Genomic DNA, 22,196 nt, shown 5'->3' on the forward strand with positions numbered 1-22,196 from the left:
AAAGGAGGAGAGACAGAGAGGAAGGTCTTCCGTCCGATGATTCACTCCCCAAGTGAGCCGCAACGGGCCGATGCGCCCTGATCCGAAGCCTGGAGCCACAAGCAGGGAGCTGGATGGGAAGTGGAGCTGCCGGGATTAGAACTGGCACCTATATGGGATGCCGGTACGTTCAAGGCAAGGACTTTAGCTGCTAGGCCACGCCGCCGGGCCCTTTGCATCTATTTTCATAAAGGGTATTGGTCTGTAGTTCTCTTTTTCTGTTGTTTCTCTATCTGGCTTTGGTATTAAAGTGATATTGGCTTCATAGAAAGAGTTTGGAAGGATTGCCTCTCTTTCTATTGTTTGGAAAGGCTTGTGGAGGATTTATTTTTGCTGATGCTTACATTGTTGAGAAAGATGAACATCCATGTGGACCACTGATCAGGGAAGGAAGAGTTGAGGAACGGGGCGGGGGGGGGGGGAAGCGGATGAGACAATTGCTTCCATTTTTTTTTTTTTTCCTCCTGTGTCTGGGGGAAGGGAGTAGAGAACGAAACAGTGCTGCTTCCAGTGGCCTAACTGCATCAGTACCTGGGAATGGGGGACGGCCTCCTGCTGTCATTTCAGGGTCCTTAATGTGAAGCCTGTTCCAAGGGTACTGCTTAAGTGGTTTTGATAGTTCTGAGATGCTTTTGATTTTGTTGCTCCAAGGTTGAGGAAATCCTTCCAAAGTCCATTTGCTGACACAGTCCACCTTAGAGTTTCCACTCATCCAATGCTTGCAGTTAAAGCTTGGCTGGAAGATTTTCTAACTTATTTTGCCCTTCATGGTACCAGATGTCTTCTGCAGGCTGCAATGATCTGTCATGTCCCCCATCTGTGTCTGGGCATGCTGTCCACTGCACAGGCTTCAGCAACTGAGAAGGCTCAATTCTGACACATGCACTCCATGGTCAGACCACAGATCACGTGATTTTCCCTGTGGTCTATTCCCAACTACCTAGTTGGGGGTTATCACCAAAAAAAATCTCACCAGAAGTGACCCCAGACCTGACTCCTGTGTGTGTCTGTCAGCCAGTGCAGAATCTGGCTCAGTCTGTCACCCACATCAGCCGACACACACACTGGTGTTAACCTCTGCTGTGTCAGTTCTGTTCCCAGCTCCATCATGTATGGAAATCAATGGATACTGTGACTCGGCCAACCCAGCCTATCATACACTTGGCTCTCACACACACCAGTGGGAACTACAGCCTAGTCGGAGTAACCCCAATAACCTCCACGAGGCCCACTATCAGTTTAGTTTGTGCCAATATGTGCAGCATTTTTTTGTTTAAGATTTATGTATTTTTATTGGAAAGGCAGATCTACAAAGAGAAAGAGAGACAGAGAAAAAGAGCTTCTATCCACTGGTTTACTCCCTCCCCAAGTGGCCACAAAGGCAGAAGTTGAACTGATCTGAAGCCAGGAGACAGGAGACAGGAGCTTGCTCTGGGTCTCCCATGCAGATGCAAGGTCTCAAGGCTTTGGACCATCCTCTTCTGTTTTGCCAAATTACAAGCAAAGAGCAGAATGGGAAGTGGAGCAGCCAGGACACAAACTGGCGCCCATTTGGGATCTCACTACTTGAAGGAGGATGATTGATCAATTGAGCTATCACACCAGGCCTGAAAATGAGAATTTTCAAAGAAAATAAATTCATGTATGTTAGAAAGAAGAAACACATTTTGAAAGCAGGACCCATCTTCTGTCTCTCCTAGCTCAGGTTGTCTTTGCCTGTCTTTTATCAAATGGAACTCACTGACTCGAGAGAATGATATAGTTGATCCAATCAGGTACTTTTTTTCAGTTTTAAATATTTTATTCAAAAGCAAATAAAGTGTGCACACAAGCTGCTTATTCATTTTCTTCACTGCTCAGCATGGCTCGGGGTATGGTGACTGGTATGGCCAGCCAGGCTGCTCTGTATACCATGGCACTGCAATTCTTTTGGGAAGCACTGTGAGCAATCCCCTAGCAGTAGGATTTGCTACCCACAAGTAGCACCTCCCACTCCTGGGCCCTGTACACCAGGGACACCCAATAACACTGGAAGGCCTGTGCTTTGCTTATTATTATTATTAATATTATTATTGGAAAGTTAGATATACAGAGGAGAGGCAAAGAGGATTTTCCATCCACTGATTCATTTCCCAAGTGGCTGCAAAGCTGGAGCTGAGCCAATCTGAGGCTAGGAGCCAGGAGCTTCTTCTGGGTCTCCCATGAAGGTGCAGGGTCCCAGTGCTTTAGGCCATCCTCTTCTGCTTTCCTAAGCCACAAGCAGGGATCTGGAAGGGAAGCAGGATCCAGGGACCCAAACTGGCACCCATATACGATCCCAGCGCATGCAAGGCAAAGCCACTAGGCTACTGCACCAGGCTCATGCTTTCCTTTCTTGTTGCTCCTGTTGATGTTGGGTATCAAGATCTGACCCTTGAATCTTTTCACCCTCTTGGCAATACCTCTGAAATTCATCCAGTTAAACTTCATCTTGACATTCTGGTCTAACTACTGTGGAATGAACTTCTTTTTGACCATCTTGACCTTCCCCAGGGGTCTGAGTGTGCCCACAATGTCCAGCAGAGAGCTGCCTCCTTCGATGGCAGCCCAAGAAAGAACTCAACAAGGTCGTAATCACTGGACTGAAGGAGTCACTTGCTTCTCCATTAGGTAAGAACCTTGATGGTCAGTGTCATCCAGAGGGATTTGTTTAGGGGAATAATGCATCTAGAACCCCTTCACATACACACACTTTCCATGAGAAATTGGAGGGAAGAAGAAATGGATGATTTATATCATGTCCATAAAAATACCAGTCTGGGGAGGACTAGCATCATGGAGTTGTATGTTCAACCTATATTTATGGTGCCAATTTGTGTCCTGGCTGCTGCACTTCCCATTCAGTTCCCTACCTTTGTCCTGGGAAAGCAGCAAAAGATGGTCCAAGTCCCTGGGCCTTTGCACCCTCACAGGAGACCTGCAAGAAGCGCTCAGCTCTTGGCTTCAGACCAACCCAGCTCTAGCCCATCTGGGGAGTAAACCAGCGCATGGAAGTTGTATCCGTCCTTTTCTCTGTAATTTTTCATTTCAAATAAATCATCATAATAAGAACAAACAAACACAAGAACAAAGAGACAAACAGGCTCTTTTGAGATGCCACCTGGTCTATGAGGTGTAGGAATTTGTCTTTTAACTTTTTTAAACAAACTTGTCTAGCATTGGATTCTCACCTGCTCCTTCAGTTATAGGACAAGTTCTGGGGTGGGGTCAGCGCTGATGTTGTCAGATGTGTCCCGTGCCAGGGTTCTGAGGATTCTGGAGGGTTCATGGAGAAAGGGCAATGTGGTGAAGACAGTTGGCTTCAAAACCTTGCTGAGGGGGGCCTCGTTTACAGTCTTCAGGCATTTTATATCCATTACCTCATTTTATTACAGCCAGATATACACAGAGGAGGAGAGACAGAGAGGAAGATCTTCCGTCCAATGTTTCACTCCCCAAGTGAGCCGCAATGGCCGATGCGCACCGATCCGATGCCGGGAACCTGGAACCTCTTCCAGGTCTCCCACACGGGTGCAGTGTCCCAATGCATTGGGCCATCCTCGACTGCTTTCCCAGGCCACAAGCAGGGAGCTGGATGGGAAGTGGAGCTGCGGGGATTAGAACCGGCGCCCATATGGGATCCCGGGGCTTTCAAGGCGAGGACTTTAGCCGCTAGACCACGCCACCGGGCCCTATCCATTACCTCATGATTCTGTCCACATGCGACAGATGAGGAAAGCCAGAAGTCAACTGGACTGAGAATCAGCACTAGTAAATGTTTTTCCTAAATTGGAAAACTAATAAACGTCAAAGTTGATCTTTGGAATTTTACCAACTGGGCCTCAGCCTCACAGAAACATTGCAAATGGGAGCGTAGGGTTAGGTGACAGGCAGCCAGGAGGCAGGGCGGAGGCGTCCAGGCCCCTTACCGCCCCCGGGCGGGGCGTGCGTCCATCCGCCTGACAGCCCGTCCCTGCCGTCCCATTGGTCATCTGCCGGAGACCCCATGCTCACACGAGGGTCAGCACCCAATCAACGCGACTCGGCTCCGCCCCGCCGGCTCACGTTAGATTGCGCTGGTTCTGTCCCTCCTGCAGCATGCCGGGAGTTGTAGTCTGAACGCGTCGCTTCTGCCACCAGCGGAGGGAGATTCAGAACTACTTCACCCAGAGGGCAGAGCGCGAAGCGTGTTCGGCTTTTAGGAGTAAACCGCCAAGAATCTGGACCAAGCAAGAACCCACATCCAGGACCAGGTGAGAGAGGTCTTGTTCTGGGACTGGAGGCTGGGGTCCGAGACCCGGCCTCACTTGTGTAGGGATGCTGTGAAGCTTGGGCATCCCAGCCTGTTTTGCTGGTGTCGGTTGCCGTGCGGAAACTCCTAAACTTTGCCTAAGTGCCTTTTTGAACCTCCCTGTCCCCGTATGTGTGGACCTGGGTCTACCTGCAGTGAGCCCTCGCGGCCTCCCCCAGAGTTGCTCCGAGGCGCTCTTGTTATCCCAGCGCCCCGATTCAGGCTCAAGATGCACAGTCTGCGCTGCACGCTAGATGGATGCAGCACCCAGGGGCCGCCCCCCAGTCCATTTCCCCTACATGGGACGTAGCTTGGAGCTGAGACACCCCTCTTCGTTGTCTGCCTAGGGCAAGCTGGCGTCTCCATATGGCAGTGCCACTGCTCAGCCTCCTCTCATATGCTAAACCCGCCAGTTTGGCTTCTGTGTAATAGGATGACTTAGGGGAACCTCCTGGCCCTAGGCTTGGGGTACTTTGCTGCTTGTGCCTGCAGCTAACCTGTTAATCTAAGCAGCCGTACTAATTTTTTCGCCAAGAGTGTGGGGCATTGTGAGCCAAGAGATAAAAAAAGTTAGTGTGGGGGGTAATCCACGTGCTTGCCCCTTTCAGGGAGTGCTCGGTGCCCCCTCCCCATGTCAATCCCACGATGCCCTTGTCCTGCTGGCTGAGATCTGTGGGGGTCTTCCTGCTGCCAGCCCCCTGCTGGGTGGCCCGGGAGAGGTTGCTGGGCCCCCTTCGGAGGCCCTGTGTGGTGCGTGGGTACCCAGTCCCGGGGGCCTGGCACAGTGCCCGCTGCCGGTGCCAAGCCAGGACGGAGGAGCCTCGGTGAGTGTGGCCGGGGTGGGGGATCTTGGGGGAGGGGCGCACCTGGTCAGGTGTCTGATTTGCCCTTCCCTTTCTTCAGAGCGCTTAGCTCCTCTCTCAGCATGAACGGGGACCACCAGCCAGATGTGTATGCCCAAGCAAAACAGGACTTTGTCCAGCACTTCTCCCAGATCGTCAAGGTGCTGACAGAGGAGGAGATGGGGCACCCCGAGACAGGAGATGCTATTGCCCGGCTTAAGGAGGTGAGCGCCAGTCACCTGCTAGTCCTCCTGTGTGGGACTCTACGGTGGTTTTTGAGTGAGACTGTTGACAGAGGTGGTTCTGTAGGAATGGGCAGGGGCAGGTCTGGGAGGTCGGTCCTTCATCTTGACTTGAGCTGTGGGAGGATGTGCCCTCTATGCTGCCTCATGTGGCCATGGAGCCTTGGTTGTGCCCATGTCAGGCTGTGATGCAGTGTCTGGAAGGCAGAATGGGGCAGCCCCCCGGAAGGAAGGTGGGCATAGGCTGCCCCGTCTCCTGGTGCCGGACTACAGGTGCCTGAGAAGTCCCCACTGTGACGCAGAAGCTGTCTATTTTTCTTTTGGAATATCTAGTAAACTTCTTCCTATGAATGTCATGTGCCATGGGACGAGACAGGGTGGTGCTTGGTCTGAGGGGGCGGGCAGGACTTCCTGGATTTTTTTGATTTCTGAGAGTGGGGCAGTGGAAGGCCAAGGAGTGGAACCCATGACCTGGATTTTACTTGAAGGAGCCTGGGGAGGACAACTTCAGTGAGAAATGGATATGCAGTCTGAGACTCCTCCCAGCCCTCCTCTGGCCGCTTTTGTGTGTTGAGGGGAAGAGGAAGGGGTTGCTTCTGGGAAACAGGAGGGGGTTGTGAGAGTAGGGCTGGGTGGCAAAGGGGAAGTGTGGGAAAGTGAGGGCAGGGCTGAAACCCTGGCAGGCATCTGGGCAAGATGGCCATTCCCGCAGTGTGTGCTCAGTTGTTGCTGAGTTTGAACCCATTTGGGGTTGGGACAGCATTGACTATATTGGGGAGACTGCAGCTCCAGTGTGCCTGGGCACATAGAGACCTTGCCAGCTGTGCTGGAGAACTATGGAGGAGGCGGCAGGGCCAGGGAGTAGTGCCCGGGGTGAGGGAGGGAGTGGCCAAAGGGGAAGCCTAGGAGACATACCAGTTGCTGTCACATAGACCCTGATGCCCTGTGTCCCCTTGTTCTCCCTCTGTTGTCACTAGGTGTTAGAGTACAATGCCCTTGGTGGCAAGTACAACCGGGGTCTGACAGTGCTGGTGGTCTTCCGCGAGCTGGAGGAGCCCAGGAAGCAGGATGCCGAGAGTCTGCAGCGGGCACTGACCGTGGGCTGGTGTGTGGAGCTGGTGAGAAGGGTTTTCTAGGGGAGGGAACATTGGGGTGGGTCTAGGGTCTCTGCCCGTCCTGTGTCAGAGCTGGTTTTGCAGAGGGGCGTTACTCCAGGCTTGATCAGTGTGGGGGGAGCCTGCTGTGTCATTAGGTGTGTATAAAGAAGTTGAGGTTAGACCCTAGCCTGGCTCTGCTGACTTGGCATACAGGTGTCAGCCCATTGCTCGAAGCACAAAACCTGAAGGTGTTCATGCCCGGGTGTGTGGGCTGTGAGCCAGTGATGGGGGTTTTGTGTGCCTGTCCATCTCTGAATCTTTCTAATCTGATTTTGAAAAAAAGACAGCCATACAAGTGATGTAGATCTTTTTAAAGACTAATGAAAATTAATCAATTAATTAGAGATTGGTTCACTCCCCAGATGGTTCTGACAGTTTAGGCCAGGCCAGGCCAAAGCCAAGAGCCAGGAACTCCATCTGGGTTTCCCTTGGGTGTGACAGGAGCTCGAGCACATGGGCTGTCATCTGTTGTTTCCCAGGCACGTTAACGGAAAGCTGGATCAGAAGCAGGGCAGCCAGTACTCAGCTATGGACATGAGCATCACAGGCAGTGGCTTAACTTGCTTGACATACCCACCCCAACACAGTTCTTCTACCAGATTGTTCTGAAGTAGTGATTAAAATGGTAGCCTACTGATAGCTTTGGAAAGTGTTTTGAAATTAAGTCCCCTGGGCCCGGCGACGTGGCCTAGCGGCTAAAGTCCTTGCCTTGAAAGCCCCGGGATCCCATATGGGCGCCGGTTCTAATCCCGGCAGCTCCACTTCCCATCCAGCTCCCTGCTTGTGGCCTGGGAAAGCAGTTGAGGACGGCCCAATGCATTGGGACCCTGCACCCGTGTGGGAGACCCGGAGGAGGTTCCAGGTTCCCGGCATCGGATCGACGCGCATCGGCCCGTTGTGGCTCACCTGGGGAGTGAAACATTGGACGGAAGATCTTCCTCTCTGTCTCTCCTCCTCTGTGTTTATCTGGCTGTAATAAAATGAATAAATCTTTAAAAAAAAAAAAAAGAAAGAAATTAAGTCCCCTAAGCTTTACCAAGAAGAGGTTTGGGGACCAGCATAGTGGCACTTCTTGGTATCCCATGGAAGTGCCAGTTTGAATCCTACTTGTTCTACTTCTGATCTAACTCCCTGCTAGTGCTCCTGGGAAAGCAGCAGAGGATGGGCCAAATGCTTGGCCTCTACACCCACGTGGGGGGACCCAGATGAAGTTCCTGGATTCTGGCTTTGACCTAGCCCAGCCCCAAGTGTTTGCAGCCATTTGGGGAGTGAACCAGTAAGTGGGGATCTCTCTGTGTTTCTTCTCTTTCTCTTTAACTCTTTCAAATAAATAAATCTTTAAAAGGTATATTTCCTGGCTCTCTTAGAAAATAATGAGATCTGGGGCCAGGTGCCTGCAGAGTAGCAGGTGGCTGGGATCATGCCAAGTTTCCCCCTGTTCCTGGGGCAGGGAATGAATGAATGAATGAATGCATGCATGCCTGTTGGCATCTGTCTGGTTTGCTTGCTCCCCATCCTCCTTGTTTTGGAAGGTATAGTTTGCTGGCCCTGCCTAAAGGCTTTACAAGGGACAGGGGGTCTTGGCTTTGGGAGGAGGGACCAGGCCTCAGGTGGATGGAAGTGACCTCCATAAGATGAGTGGCAAGCTCAAGCAGTCACGCTGCATTCTGGACTAGGGAGCGTAAGTGATGCCCTGCGTCCTGGATGCCTTGGCCTCTCCAGTTTGGCTTTTCCTCCAGGGAGGTAACAGGATACAGGCAGTGGACCAGGGATGGGACCTGGATGACAGGGACATCTGTCTCCTGATCCAAGGGGCTGGGAGCCTGGGAACTTGCAGAGCAGGGCAGGGTCGGGGCAGAGCCAAGGGAACCAAGTTGTTTGGCTCACTTGCTCTGAGCCGCAGTGCCCCCTGTGTCCGCCTGCAGGGGCTGACGGACCTGCTGCGGGTACCATCGCCTCCTGAGGTGCTTCCCATCCACTCCAGTAACGTTCGAGTTTCTGCTTCTCTCTTCCTTTCCTCCTCCATCTCTTTTTTTTTTTTTAAAGATTTATTCATTTTATTACAGCCAGATATACAGAGAGGAGGAGAGACAGAGAGGAAGATCTTCCGTCCGATGATTCACTCCCCAAGTGAGCCACAACGGGCCAGTGCGCGCCGATCCGAAGCCGGGAACCAGGAACCTCTTCCGGGTCTCCCACACGGGTGCAGTGTCCCAATGCATTGGGCCGTCCTCGACTGCTTTCCCAGGCCACAAGCAGGGAGCTGGATGGGAAGTTCCTCCATCTCTTTTAACCTTTGATTTTTCTATTTTTTCACCACTGACTTACTAAAAGCGAGGACATTTGTCCATGTAACCAGTCGCACAAGCCAATCTATGTCATGGTGATATAATAACATTATGTAGCATTTATTTCACAAATATTTCTCATTCTCCTGAAATCCCTGTATCACTGTTGTTTAATATCCATGCATTTGGTGAAGTCCTTCTTCAATTTTTTTTTTAACTTGTTTGTTTAGGGGTCAGTGCTGTGGCAGAATGGTAAAGCTGCCTGCAAGGCCGGCATCCCATCTGGATGTTGGATTGTGTCCTGGCTGCTCCACTTCTGATCCAGCTCCCTGCTTATGGCCTGGGAAAGTAGTGGAGAATGGTCCCAAGTACTTGGGCCCTCTCACCCATGTGGGAGACCTGAGTCTTAATTTCGGCTTGGCTGAGCCCTGGCAGTTACAGCTCTCTGGGGAGCAAACCAGTTGGTGGAAGATTTCTTTCTCTCTCTATTGTTCTTTCAAATAAATATTAAAACAACAAAAACATTTATTTATGTGTTTGAAAGGTAGAATGACAGAGGAAGAGGCAGAGATTTGCCATTTGCTGGTTGCAGCCTCACAAGTGGTTATGATGGGCAGGATTAGGGCAGGCCATAGGCAGGAGTCAGGAGCTTCATCTGGGTATTCCACATGGGTGCAGGGGCCCAAGTGCTTGGGGCCATCTTCCACTGCCTTCTCAGATGCATTGGCATGGAGTAGCATTGGAGGTGGAGCAGCTGGTACTCCAGTATTGAATGCTGGCATTGCAAGTGGTAGCTGTCCCACTGGGCTAACACATGTCTCTAGAATATTCCTTCTCCCCAGAGTCACCTCTGGGCCAGCTGCTTAGTCAAGCGATTCACATCCAGTCTGGACCTGTCTGATTATTTTCCTGGGGTCACCATTAGGCTCCACAATTTGGAATATACATCCCGTTGGTGAAGTGGGAGTATCCCGCCTGCCCCCCTTGCACCTCCCTGGGGAGATATGACCCCTGGGTGCTGAAGGCCTGTGCCCCAACGTTCCTGATTGATGGGCAGGTGGGGAGCCAAGGAGATGGAAGAATTGTAAGAGGTATCACTGTGGTTGAGTGGTGGTGGCTGACACTGGATCACGGTAGCCCTTGGCAGACGTCAGGGTGGGGTTGGCTCCTGGGGGGCATGCCACTCTCGGTGAACACCGTGTAAGAAAAAACAGCGTCTCCAAAGATGCAGGGCTCCCCGACTCTCCACCTCTGCAGTGAGGTTGGAGGTGAAGGTACAGATAGATGCCCCCCTGCCCTGAGGCCCAGGCCCAGGACAGTGGCCGGGTGGCAAAGACACCTTCCACATGGTCCACACTAGCTCTGTGCTTGCACTGCATGCGCAGTGGGACGAGAGGTCCTGGAGCCAGCATCATGGCACAGCATGTTAAGCTGCCTGTGTGACACCAGCATCCCATATGGGTGCGCCAGTTGGACTCCTGGGTGCTCCACTTCCTATCCAACTCCCTGCTGATGCACCTGGGAGAGCAGTGGAAAGTATTTGTCCTCTGTACCTGGCTTCATCTTGGTTATGCAGCCAACTGGGGAGTGAACCAATGGATGGAAGATCTCTGTTTCTCCTTCTCTCCCTGTCTCTATGTAGCTGTGTCTTTTCAATAAACAAATCTGAAAAAACAGGTCTTGTAGAGCTGCTTCAGGAATGTGTCACTTGGCTGCCAAAAGGTCTGGGTGTTGGTTAGAGTGTTTCCTGCATTTGACAAGCAGTTAGGCAGCCCTCTTGCTGGGGCTGGTGGGAAAAAGCCACCATGTTATAATTCGGGTGGCTGACCCCGTGGAGAGCCTGCTGTTGGCTGCTGTGGCCAAGGGTTTCTAGCATTACCAGGAGTCAGGAGTGTCACTTTACCCCACCAGACCTGCACCTCACCCCGAGCTCCTTCTTCAAGGGGCACTGGGTCCTAGCCACAGAGCCCCAGGGTCACCTTGCGTGGAGACATCTTTTTATTTCTCTCTTTTTTTTTTTTTATTACAAAATCAGATATACAGAGGAGGAGAGACAGAGAGCAAGATCTTCCGTCCGATGATTCACTCCCCAAGTGAGCCACAACGGCCGGTGCTGCGCCGATCCGAAGTCGGGAGCCAGGAACCTCTTCCTGGTCTCACACACGGGTGCAGGGTCCCAAGGCTTTGGGCCGTCCTCAACTGCTTTCCCAGGCCACAAGCAGGGAGCTGGATGGGAAGTGGAGCTGCCAGGATTAGAACTGGTGCCCATATGGGATCCCAGGGCGTTCAAGGCGAGGACTTTAGCCTCTAGGCCACGTCGCCGGGCCCGCGTGGAGACATCTTAAAGCCTTTGCCAAAGCCTTGAATCTCTGACAGTATCTCTGTCGCTGAGGCCAGACTATGATGAGATCTGCCTCTCTAGGACAGCAAGGATGCCAGATCCTGTGTGGCAGAGAGAGAGGCGGAGCTGCAAAGGCCACATGTACCCCCCCTCCCTGCTCCCCTCCTGACCTGCAGGCACCTGCAGAAGCAGTGGTTTTGTTCATTGGAAGAACATTCCAGGGAGCTGGTGGGGGGGCTTACTCCATCTACTCTTGGTTTTCCTAGCTGCAAGCCTTCTTCCTGGTGTCAGATGACATCATGGATGCGTCCCTCACCCGCCGGGGCCAGCCATGCTGGTATCAGAAGGTAATGGGAGGTGGGGACAGGACGAGGTCCCCCAGGGTGGAGGAAGGAGGGACCAGTCCCAAGGGAGACTCATGGTTCTCCCTTGCGGCCCCTCCCAGCCAGGTATCGGATTGGACGCTGTCAATGATGCCCTGCTTCTAGAAGCATGTATCTACCGCCTGCTTAAGGCCTACTGCCGGGACCAGCCCTACTACCTGAACCTCATTGAGCTCTTCCTACAGGTGCACCACGGGCCTGGGATGCCCCCAGGGTGCGGGGTGGGGAGGGGGCATAGGTCTCGGCCACCAAGGGGCATTCTGCTTGGGCCTGGAAAGAAGGAGTTGGGGAGGGTGGTGGGAGCAGCAAGAAGGGTGTCCATGTTGCCTAGTGTAGCTGCAAGAATGGGCCAAGGGCACAGAGATGGACAGCCTTGGGGACTCCTCTGCCCTTCCTCTCCGTTCCTGTGCTGGTCTGGGCCCTGGGCTGCCGGGCTAACTGGCCTCCCCAGCTCCAGAGGAGGCCTGACTCACGGGCCATCTTGGTGCCCCACCATAGAGTTCCTATCAGACAGAGATTGGGCAGACCCTGGACCTCATCACGGCACCCCAGGGCAACGTGGATCTGGGCAGATACACTGAAAAGCGGTGAGGGCTGGTGAACCCCTGACTAGGGCTTGCGGGGGAGGGCTCAGCGTGGGCTCCATCCTGAGGAGAATGCCTGCTCCCCCGCAGGTACAAATCCATCGTCAAGTACAAGACGGCCTTCTACTCCTTCTGCCTCCCCGTGGCGGCCGCCATGTACATGGTGAGTGGGCCGCCTTGCTTTCCTGGCATGCCGATGGGGCCACTGTCTTGGGGTCTGGCTCATTCACCTGTTTCCTCTGTAGGCTGGCATCGACGGGGAGAAGGAGCATGCTAATGCCAGGAAGATTCTGCTGGAGATGGGGGAGTTCTTCCAGATCCAGGTAGGGAAGGCAGAGCATGCTCCTCTGCCCCACAGGCACTGTACGTCTTCACCTTGCTCCCCACCCCCTGCCCCAGGATGCCTCTTCACTCACTCCTCCCTTTTTGTCCTTGGCCCAGGATGACTACCTCGACCTCTTCGGGGACCCCAGTGTGACTGGCAAGATTGGCACCGACATCCAGGACAACAAATGCAGCTGGCTGGTGGTTCAGTGTCTGCAAAGGGCCACGCCAGAACAGCGTCAGATCCTGCAGGTGCCGCAGGAGAGGACCCTGGGTGTAATACAAAATGAGGGCTATGCCAGCCTCGCCCCTGGGGACCCGTGGGGGCCCCAGGCAGTTTCCGCAGGTGTTCTGTCTTATGATGGAGACAGGGATGCAGCTGATCCTTCTATAGCACACAGACCAGACCCACCCTAGCCCACTCCCAGATTTCAACAGTGCCAAGGTTGTGCCGCTCTAGGGTAGGGGGAGCTGAAGCCTGGGGCAGGATCTGACTGCATCTCAGATACCCAGAACATTCCGGGAGGTGGGGATAGAGTGCAGTGGCTTTGGAACTGTTTTGAAGTAGGAGTCGGGGATGGGACTAATGATGTGGAGGGCTCTTAAGGATGCTGCCCAAGGCCAATCCCATTTTCTCTTTGCCTCTGGGGCTCCCAGGAGAACTACGGCCAGAAGGAGGCTGAGAAGGTGGCTCGGGTGAAGGCGCTCTACGAGGAGCTGAATCTGCAGGCCGCCTTCATGCAGTATGAGGAGGACAGCTACAACCGTCTGCTGAGCCTCATCGAACAGTATGCGGCGCCCCTGCCCCAGTCCATCTTCCTGGGGCTAGCGCGCAAGATCTACAAGCGGAAAAAGTGACCCAGAGACTGCGAGGGAGGGGAGGTGGACCTCTCAATAAATTATTGTGTGATCTTTTCGTGGTTCTTGGTTCTGTTCGTGCTGTGGCCTGCTGGGTTCCCTCTCCCCTGGGCTGGGCGGAGCGGGATGGGTCCAGGTCGGGGCGAGGTGGCTGCGCAGAAGCTGGGACCGTGGACCTTAGCACGAGGGACCCCTTGGGACCGAAAGCTTAGGACACAAGGAAAGCTGCAGGTTGGGTCTGGATGGGTGACACAAGCAAGACGTCAGTGTCTGGGAGGCGGGTCTGAGCTAAGGCACGCCCCTGTGCGAAGGGGTGCGGCTGCGCAGCCGAGCGAACGTGTTGGCCTAGCGCCCCTCCCCTCCCCTCGCCGGGCGGGGACGGTGGGATCCTCTGACCAGCCCCAGGCCGGAGTGGTTCCGGAGGACCCTGGTGAGGAGGGCTGGCAGGTGGTCTAGCTGGGGAGGCGGGTCGAGTGGTGGCAGCACTGGGATGGGGTGGTGGGTAGGTGATGGAGAGATGAGAGAATGGACCAGCGGTGCCAGCTGGGTAAGGGTGAACCGAGGCTGCGGGCTGGCGCCGGTGCAGCCTGCGGATATGGAGTGCACATCCAGACCGACCGCTGCTCTGTCTTTCTCTGCAGCAGCCCCCGCCTCTTTTCTGCATTCACTGGGCTTCATCCTCAGCACTGCCCCCCTCCTGGTTTTTAGAGCTTCTGGGCGGGGTCTCTCCCTCGGCAACCTTCCTCAGGGAGGGAGTGGTAGCCTGCAGGGCAGGGTCTGATTTCTGCAGAAAGGACCCTGGGATCCCTTCTGGGCTGCATCCTCCGGCAAGTCCCCGCACCCCCACGGACACCCAGTGCGCAGCCGCTGCATTCTGTGACCCTCCCCGGGTGGGGCGGGGGGAGGGGGTTTACATTCGACTTCACCTGCAAACACTGCAGTGGAAACTCCTGGACAGTGGATGGCGATTTGCATCTCATTTAAATACCTTCCAGAGCAGCTAGAGCGGTCACCCTGAAGGGGGGGTGGGTGTCCTTCCTGCAGCTCTTGCCCTTATCACCCCCTGTCTTCCAGGTCTGCATCCTGCCTTTGCCAGGTAGGTGGATGTAAAGCGTCCCATCCGCCGGGTTCTCTAGAGGCCACCACGTCGCCGCCACTGGCACCATGCTGTCCCCTCAGAGAGCTCTACTCTGCAACCTCAACCACATCCACCTCCAGCACGTCTCCCTAGGCCTGCACCTGTCCCGCCGCCCGGAACTGCGGGAGGGGCCCCTCAGCACACCCCCTCCCCCAGGAGACGCTGGGGGCAAGGAGAGCAGGGGCCCCTGCAGCGGGACCCTGGTGGACGCCAATTCTAACAGCCCCGCTGTGCCCTGCCGCTGCTGCCAGGAACACGGGCCAGCTCTCGAAAACAGGCAGGATCTGTCAAGGCAGGAAGAAGAAGGAGCGGCCTCCCCCTCCGACCCGGGCTGCTCCTCCTCGCTCAGCTCCTGCTCTGATCTTAGCCCAGATGAGTCCCCGGTTTCCGTCTACTCCCGGGACCTTCCTCGCCTGGAGGATGGCACTCCTCAACCGCGCATCCTTCCCCAAGAGCAAGGCTCGCCCTTGGCTGCTGCAGCAGGCCCTGGCCCCTGCTCCCCGGACAGCTTCTGCTGCTCCCCGGATTCCTGCTCGGGTGCTTCCTCCCTGCCAGGCCCCGACCTAGACTCTAACTGCAACTCGTTGAGCACCTTCCACGACCTCCCTTCGCCGAGCTTGGAGGAAGAGGAGGAGAGCGGGGAGCAGGATCTCCCTACCTCGGAGCTCTCGGAGGCGGAGGATGGGAAAAGCGACGCTGGGAAAACAGAACCCACTTGGAACATCAACCCCATTTGGAAAAGCGATGCAGGGAAAACGGCTGGAGGTGGATGGAAAATCACCGAGAACAATAACTCCGGCTGGAAAATCGACGGAAATACTAACTCTGGCTGGAAGGGGGAAGCTGGGAAATTCGACTCGGGTTGGAAGAGCAACACAGGGCTGACAGATTCCGGCTCGAAAACAGATGCAGGGAAAATTGATGGGGGATGGAGAAGTGACGTCAGCGAGGAGCCGGTGCCCCACCGGACCATCACGTCCTTCCATGAGCTGGCCCAGAAGCGCAAGCGGGGCCCGGGGTTGCCCCTGGTGCCGCAGGCCAAGAAAGACCGCAGCGACTGGCTCATCGTTTTCTCGCCCGAAACCGAGCTCCCCCCAGCCGGGTCGCTGGGTGGGCCCTCGGCGGCGGCTCCGCGCGAGGTCACCACCTTCAAGGAACTGCGGTCTCGCAACCGGGCCCCTCCGCCGCCCGTGCCGCCCCGAGACCCCCCAGCTGGCTGGGCCTTGGTGCCGCCGCGCCCCCCGCCGCCCCCTGTCCCTCCCCGGAGGAAGAAGAACCGCCCTGGGCTGCAGCCCATAGCCGAAGGGCAGCCAGAGGAGGCGAGGGCCGCCAGCCCCGCAGCCGGCCAGGAGGCCCCGGCCATCCAGAAGCCAGAGGAGCCAGGCCCACAGACAGGCCCCGAGGGTAAGAGATTGGTGGGAGCCGGCCGGAGGGCTGGGCTTCGGCCTTGTCCAGCGCCTCCGGAGCTGTCCAACCTGGTCCTCTGTCTCCCCCTCCATTCTGTGTCACCCACCCCTTCCCTGCCCCCTCCACCTAGGGGGGCGCTCCGGGAAAGGGAACCCGGTTGGGGTCACTGGGTTACAGGACTAACTCTCTGCTCCCTCTTTCTCCTGCCCCTCTTTGCTGGCTGCTGGTCCCTGCTGCCCTCCCTCCCCTCTGCGCCTGGCACGCTTCCCGCCCCCAATCCCGCCTGCAGCCGGTCCCCTCCTACTCCCTCCGCCCCTGGTTTTCCGGCTTTCGGCCGACGGGCACCCCCTGTTGGAGGGTGAGGGCGCGGGCGCAGCTGGGTCCCTGCTCCTGGCGCCACTGGCCGGGTGGCCGGGCGCCTTGGGGCCGCGGTTGCTGGGGGCTCCGAGCCCCCCGGAGGAGCCGCTGCTGCCCGTTCGCCTGTCCCCGGTGGGAGCCTATTCGCCTCCGACGCGGGGCGCCCTCCCCTGCCTGGCCAGCCCCGAGCTGGCCCTGCTGCTGTCCCCGCTCTTCCCCAGAAGTAGCACCTTCCCTGCCGCCGCGGCTCCCCCACCCCGCCAGGTGCCCGCCCCCCCACTGCCAGCGCCACCGCGGCCGCCGGAGGCCCCTCGCTGGACCAGGAGCCCACCGCCTCCGCCCAGGCTACGTAAGACGGCGGCGGCGGGCCAGCCCCGCGAGCCACGCCTCCGGAGGGGCCACCCCCTTTCCATCCTCGCAGGACCCTCAGTGGCTGCTGTCCCCCAGGGGATCCCCGGCTTGATTGCACCCTTGAACTTGGGGCCCCCAATTCCAGCCAAGGTCACTGCTGGTCCCGCCTGGGGTGTCTTGCCCTTGTTGCACTCCTCGCGGCCAGGTCTGCCCGGAGCAAAGTGGACGCGGCTTACCTGGCCCCCACGCCCGACTCTGGGCTGTCCCAGTGCAAAGTGCGCGACCTGCAGTGGCAGCCTCAAGCGCACTTCTGCCGGGCCACCCCTTTGCCTGGGATGGGTGGAGGGGGAAGCGTTTGGGGGCGCATGGCCACGCCCCATCATAAACCACACCTCACAAGCTCTGCCCCCTTGGGGAGACGGGATTTGGGGGGTACACTCTACTCCCAGACTTGGCGCGGACCCAGTTTCCCCTTCCGGCGCCTTCCAGGCTTCCTCCGCCCCTCCTCCCTTTCCCGTCTGTCTGTCTGTCTTTCCATTGGTTCGGGATCCCCCACGTGCTCCCTGGGGCGCTGGGCGGGGCAGGGCCCTGTCCTGCCTGGACTCCTCCCGCCCTGTCCGGCAGGCGGGAGGCGACCTCGCGGGTTCAGGAGGTGGGTAGAGGAAGGGCGTCCCCTCGGGAGGAGGGTGGGTGGAGAGAGGACCCGGGTCCAGCTGTGCCCGCCCTCTCCGGGAGACCCTGGAGAGGGGCTGGGCGCTGCAGACCCCTCCTCTTCTCTGCCCCCTGTTCCCTGGAGATGGCCTTGCCGGAGCCCACAGCTGTTGGGTCACCTTCGGTAAGTGTCACTTCTTCCCATACCCCCCAGTCCGTAGTTCCTGGTCCTTTGCCGGCGTTCCCTGGGCACAACGGCTGTGGATGGCAGAAGCCCGGAGTGGGACTGGCCAGCTACAGGAGCAGAAGAAAGGTAGGGAGAGTCGTCCCCTGGCTCCGCTCCTCGTGTGGGCACCCTCACCCCATCTCGGGTTCCCGGGATCCAGTTGCTTAGCCCCGTCTGTCCATCCACTGCCCTTGGGGCGGGCCGGCTCCCCTGTGCCTTCCGTCCCAGGTCTCCTGATCGCGGTCAGTGCCTCGGTGGATAAGATCATCTCGCACTTTGGGGCGGCCCGGAACTTGGTTCAGAAGGTGAAGGTGGCAAGGGAGGGGGGCATGGTTAACGTTGGGGGTGGAGGGTGGGCGCCAGGGCATCTCCCTGGACCCCTCCCCATTGCGTCGCCTCCAGGCCCAGCTAGGGGACAGCCGACTCAGTCCGGACGTGGGCCACCTGGTTCTGACCACCCTGTGCCCAGCGCTGCACGCCCTGGTGGCCGACGGGCTGAAGCCCTTTCGCAAGGATCTCATCACCGGGCAGCGCCGCAGCAGCCCCTGGAGCGTGGTGGAGGCTTCGGTGAAGCCAGGTGGGCCCGGAGGGAGTGGGGTGGGTGAGGAGGAGGCAGGTCTGGGTCAAGTCCTGGCTGACCGCGCCACCACCCGCCCTGTGCTCAGGCGCCAGCACCTGCTCTCTGGGAACCCTGTATAACCAGGTCAGCTGTCTGGCCCCACTGAGCAACAGCCGAAGCCGCTTCCACGCCTTCATCCTGGGCCTGCTCAAGTGAGTGTGGCTTTCTTCCCACTGTTCCTTCTGGGCCCTGAGGATTCCAGGGGGCATCGTGGGTGGACCCCATTGCCTTGGAGGAGGCCTCCTGGACAGACCCGTGTGTATCTGCACCCACTGACTCCCTTCCCTTCCCTCCTGCAGCACCAAGCAGTTGGAGCTGTGGTTTTCAAGTCTTCAGGAAGATGCAGGTCAGAAGCTCAGGGCGGAGGGAAGGGAGAGGCAGGGAGGGTGCGCTCCTGCTAGTTCTTGCTGAGTTTATTGGTGTTCTGCTTCAGCTTCCTGGTGCTTCTGCCCTTCTGTCCTACCTAAGGCTCGGCACTGGCTCAGCACTGCCTGTGGCCTCGACTCCACTCTCTCTGCCTGGTCCTCTTTGCCCCATAACTCCTGCATCCTGTTGGTTTGTCCCTCCCTCCTGCCCCCCAGTGAAGTTCCACCTGCACTCCAGTTCTCCTCCCCATGTTCTGGGTGCCCCATGGTTCTCCTCTCTACCCTGAGCATTGCCCTCAGGTATCTGGCCCCATCAGTGCTCTCTCTCAGGGTTGAGATGTCAGGGTTGAGATGTGGCAGTCCTGTGTTCTGCCACGGGCCCCTCAGTGCCAGAACAAGGCCTGGCAACAGTGTGTGGTGGGCTGATGTGGGAAGGGCGTGCTACCTAGGCACAAGACCAGGCCACCAGCCTGACACTGGCTCTGCTCTGTTTCCTAGGCCTGCTATCCCTCCTCTACCTGCCCACTGGATTCTTCTCACTGGCCCGTAGCAGCTGCCCGGGCCTGTCCACTGAGCTGCTGCTCCTGCTGCAGCCCCTGTCTGTGCTCACCTTCCACCTGGACCTTCTCTTTGAGCACCACCACCACCTGGCCCTGGGCCCACCTGCTTCACCAGCCCCGCCAGGCCCACCGCCAGCCCTGCAGCAGACCGTGCAGGCCGTGCTGCACTGGGGGGGGCGACTGGCCCAGACCCTCCGGGGAGCTTCCGAGGAGGCTGCTCCTAACACTGCAGCGGTGGCAACAGCAACGTCGGCTCCTCCAAAGGGCCCTGCCCCAGGCGGCTGGTGGGAGCAGCTGACCCAGGCATCCCGGGTCTATGCCTCAGGGGGCCCTGAGGGCTTCCCTCTGCCTCGGTGGGGACCCAAGCGCCTAGGAGCTGCTGCTGGGAGTGCACAGGAGAGATCCCTGCCTACAGTGGAGGCGGCACCAGGCAGAGGCGTTTGGCTCGGGAGGCTGTTCGGAGTTCCTGGGGGTTCTGCAGAAACTGAGAATGGGGCCCTGAAATCCAGGTATCTGGGTGCCTGTTCCCTCTGTGGTCTTCTGACCCTCTCAGGGCCCCATGGGCTGCTCCAGAGACCCTCTACAGATAGCCTTTTTGCAGGTGGGGGTGGGTGAAGAGGTTATGCCACTGTTTCCTACAGCCTTGTAAGTGGCTGCTTTGTCATGGTCATGGTTTGTTTTTGAAGTAATGATTTGACGTTTTGGAAGATGCCCCGATCTTTCTTCTCCATGACCTTGTAGAAAGCAGGCATTGGCCACCCTCACCCTAGGCTGACTGCTGGAGGTTCTCTCACGGCCTCCCTTAACTCTCATCCTGGACAGATCCCCTGCTGCTTCCACGAGCCCTTTGGGATTTCTGGCACTAGAGACCCTAGTTGTCATCTTCCTAATACCCCTCCCCCAAGATGCTAGGGAGTGAGGGCCTCAGTGCCACCTTGCCCATTGGCAGTGACTATCTCCTAGCCTTCTTGTGACCCAGCCAGGCCCCCTCCTCCCTCTCCTAATCCCTGAGTGCTATCTTGGGCTGCCCCTGGAGGTGGGATGACCTCCGCGAGCCTGAGGCCTTCCCCCTGCCTAGGAGACCATCGAGCTGGCTGCCCCCAACAGTGAGTGTGCTGGCCCTTGTGAAGCGGGGGGTCCCTCCTGAGACTCCATGTTTGCCCAAGGAGCCTGAGCTTTCAGAGTCCAGCATGGTGCAGGCCCACAGGTAAGGGCTGGTGGGAAATGCGCTGGTCGCCCTGTGTTGTGTTAGCCACACAGTGGGTGGTGGAGTGGCTTGTTCAAGCATTGGCCATGCCATGGGTATGTGAATGTGGAAGGACTGCACATCCTCCTAGTAGAGTCTCCTTTGGCCCAGAGGCTGCTTTGTGTTCACTCAGGCCACTGAATTAAGCTTTTAGATGTTTCTCCCACTCAGCTGTAGTTTCCAAGCACTTCCTATTGCTCTGTGTTAGGTCAGGGAGAATGCAGAGGTCAACTCTATGGGTCTGGGGAATGCAAGGAGCCCATCATGGTCCAGGGGAGATAAGAGTGAATCAGTGAGCAATTGCCATTTCCTGTGTCAAAGATGATGCCAGGAAGATGGCGCCTCTGGAGCCACATGGACAGGATTGAGTTCTGAGGCCCTGAGGGGAGGCTTGATGGTGGTTAGAGGGCTGTACATGCAGCAAGAGGAAGGGGAGGCAGGGTAGGGAGGCCCACGCATGCCACGTGGGAAACTGTGGGTGTGCAGGGCTGCAGCTGGAGGGCTCACTGGAACACATTGTGAGGCAGTGGGATGCCGGTAAAGGCACATGTATGCTTGTGTCTTAGGAAGATGTGACTGCTGTGTGAATGGGACTTAAGGAGGCAAACCCAAGAGAGGTTCATGGAGACCAATTAGATTCTCCAAGAGGGAGAGGGGGTAGAAAAAGGGTATGATGGGCTAAGCTCACATGCTGGCAACAGAGTTGAAGAGAAGTAGATGGTGTAGCAGGTAATGGAATGGATTTTGGTGATGGAGGGAAGGCAATGCCTGAGTTTGGGTTGGCAGCAACTGGAACAAAGCAGTACCCTTTATCACTCTAAGGGGACACAAGAGGAGGGCCCAGCTGGGCTGGCGGAAGTGTCACTTGGTTTGTTGTGTGTGCAATCTGAAGCAGCAAGTATCAGATATGTAGGTCAGATACTCAGGAAGAGGAAGGGCTGGGGACTCACAGAGATGTAGCCTGTCGATAGATGGGTATCTAAGCTCTCAGAGCGCAGTCCACACGCACCGAGCCACACCCCCGGAGGCACTCTGCAGTGGAGGAGGTGAGGTCTATGGACAGCTGAGCACCTGTGCCTCTTTTCATCTTGGCATCTCATCCTCTCCCTAGGGCCGTTCGGACTCTCTGTGACCACACTGCTGCAGGACCTGAGCAGCTGAGCTTCCGACGTGGGGAGGTGCTGCGGGTCATCACGACAGTGGATGAGGACTGGCTCCGCTGTGGGCGGGATGGCGCTGAAGGACTGGTGCCTGTTGGCTATACCTCACTCGTTCTCTAGCCCAGGGGCCTCCGTCCTGTCCTGCCCGGGGTTCCCGCCACCACCTGGGAACAGAATGGCTTCTGAACACTAACCCACCCCAGAGCCTTTTTCCCTGTCCACAAAATGGCATTTGTTCCCACACACATTTCTGCTACAAATATTTAAAATAAACTTTCCGTCTGCCCTCCCATGCCCATCTGTAAGGTGGAATCTGCTCTTCTTCCAAATATATAAACAGGAATTTCCTTCTTGCAACCCCTCTCTTCTTTCCCTATCTGCCTCATGGAAATGTGTTAGCCACCCTGAGTGGACTGTGCCAGTGTAGTGTGTGCCCTGGCCCCCATGCTGGAAGGGCCGCTGGACTCTTTGCTGTATGTGCAGTACTCCCCACACTCCTCTCCTCACGTCGCCTGTATTTATGAAGTACTCCTGCTGCAAGAGGTGCTCAAGCCTGGACACCCCTGGTGGGTGGGCCTGTGGTGTTCAGCACCCTTCCCTCTTTGTTCCAATAAAGTGTGGGAGTGGAGTGTGTGCGTTCCTATGGCTTTTAGATGCCAGGCTTGGGGGAAGGGAGGCCCAGGGTGGAAGTGTCCTGACTAACCTGGGCCCAGCTCTTCATATTTTCTGAGGAAGGAATGGAGAAGGGA

At 56.8% G+C, this 22,196-nt stretch overlaps 2 protein-coding genes across 5 annotated transcripts; both read left to right on the forward strand.

Annotated features, from left to right (window-relative positions):
- Positions 1-1,769: 1,769 nt before the first annotated feature.
- Positions 1,770-13,425, forward strand: FDPS (farnesyl diphosphate synthase). 2 transcript variants are annotated; one of them, XM_012928134.2, is made up of 11 exons: positions 1,770-1,814; positions 4,198-4,310; positions 5,252-5,414; positions 6,410-6,550; positions 11,485-11,565; positions 11,664-11,786; positions 12,100-12,188; positions 12,276-12,348; positions 12,431-12,508; positions 12,627-12,761; positions 13,167-13,425. In XM_012928134.2, the coding sequence occupies exons 3-11, from the start codon at positions 5,274-5,276 to the stop codon at positions 13,365-13,367; spliced, it is 1,062 nt and encodes a 353-aa protein (XP_012783588.1). In that variant the 5' UTR covers positions 1,770-1,814; positions 4,198-4,310; positions 5,252-5,273; the 3' UTR covers positions 13,368-13,425. The 2 variants fall into 2 exon arrangements, with proteins under 2 accessions (XP_012783588.1, XP_004589063.1); XM_004589006.3 differs by lacking the exons at positions 1,770-1,814; positions 4,198-4,310 and adding an exon at positions 4,922-5,172.
- Positions 13,426-14,439: 1,014 nt separating this feature from the next.
- On the forward strand, positions 14,440-22,075 carry RUSC1 (RUN and SH3 domain containing 1). Of its 3 annotated transcripts, none has more exons than XM_004589007.3 (10): positions 14,440-15,909; positions 16,202-16,618; positions 17,486-17,584; positions 17,726-17,802; positions 17,900-18,074; positions 18,163-18,268; positions 18,416-18,462; positions 18,980-19,550; positions 20,120-20,248; positions 21,399-22,075. In XM_004589007.3, exons 1-10 carry the CDS (start codon positions 14,532-14,534, stop codon positions 21,565-21,567), a joined length of 3,168 nt encoding a protein of 1,055 aa, XP_004589064.2. In that variant the 5' UTR covers positions 14,440-14,531; the 3' UTR covers positions 21,568-22,075. The 3 variants fall into 3 exon arrangements, with proteins under 3 accessions (XP_004589064.2, XP_058516392.1, XP_004589065.2); XM_058660409.1 differs by having other exon boundaries at positions 14,443-15,909; positions 16,202-16,270; XM_004589008.3 differs by lacking the exon at positions 16,202-16,618 and having other exon boundaries at positions 14,444-15,909.
- Positions 22,076-22,196: the final 121 nt, after the last annotated feature.

The sequence above is a fragment of the Ochotona princeps genome, chromosome 2, assembly GCF_030435755.1.
Source record: "Ochotona princeps isolate mOchPri1 chromosome 2, mOchPri1.hap1, whole genome shotgun sequence".
In the NCBI taxonomy this organism is placed as follows: Eukaryota; Metazoa; Chordata; class Mammalia; order Lagomorpha; family Ochotonidae; genus Ochotona; species Ochotona princeps.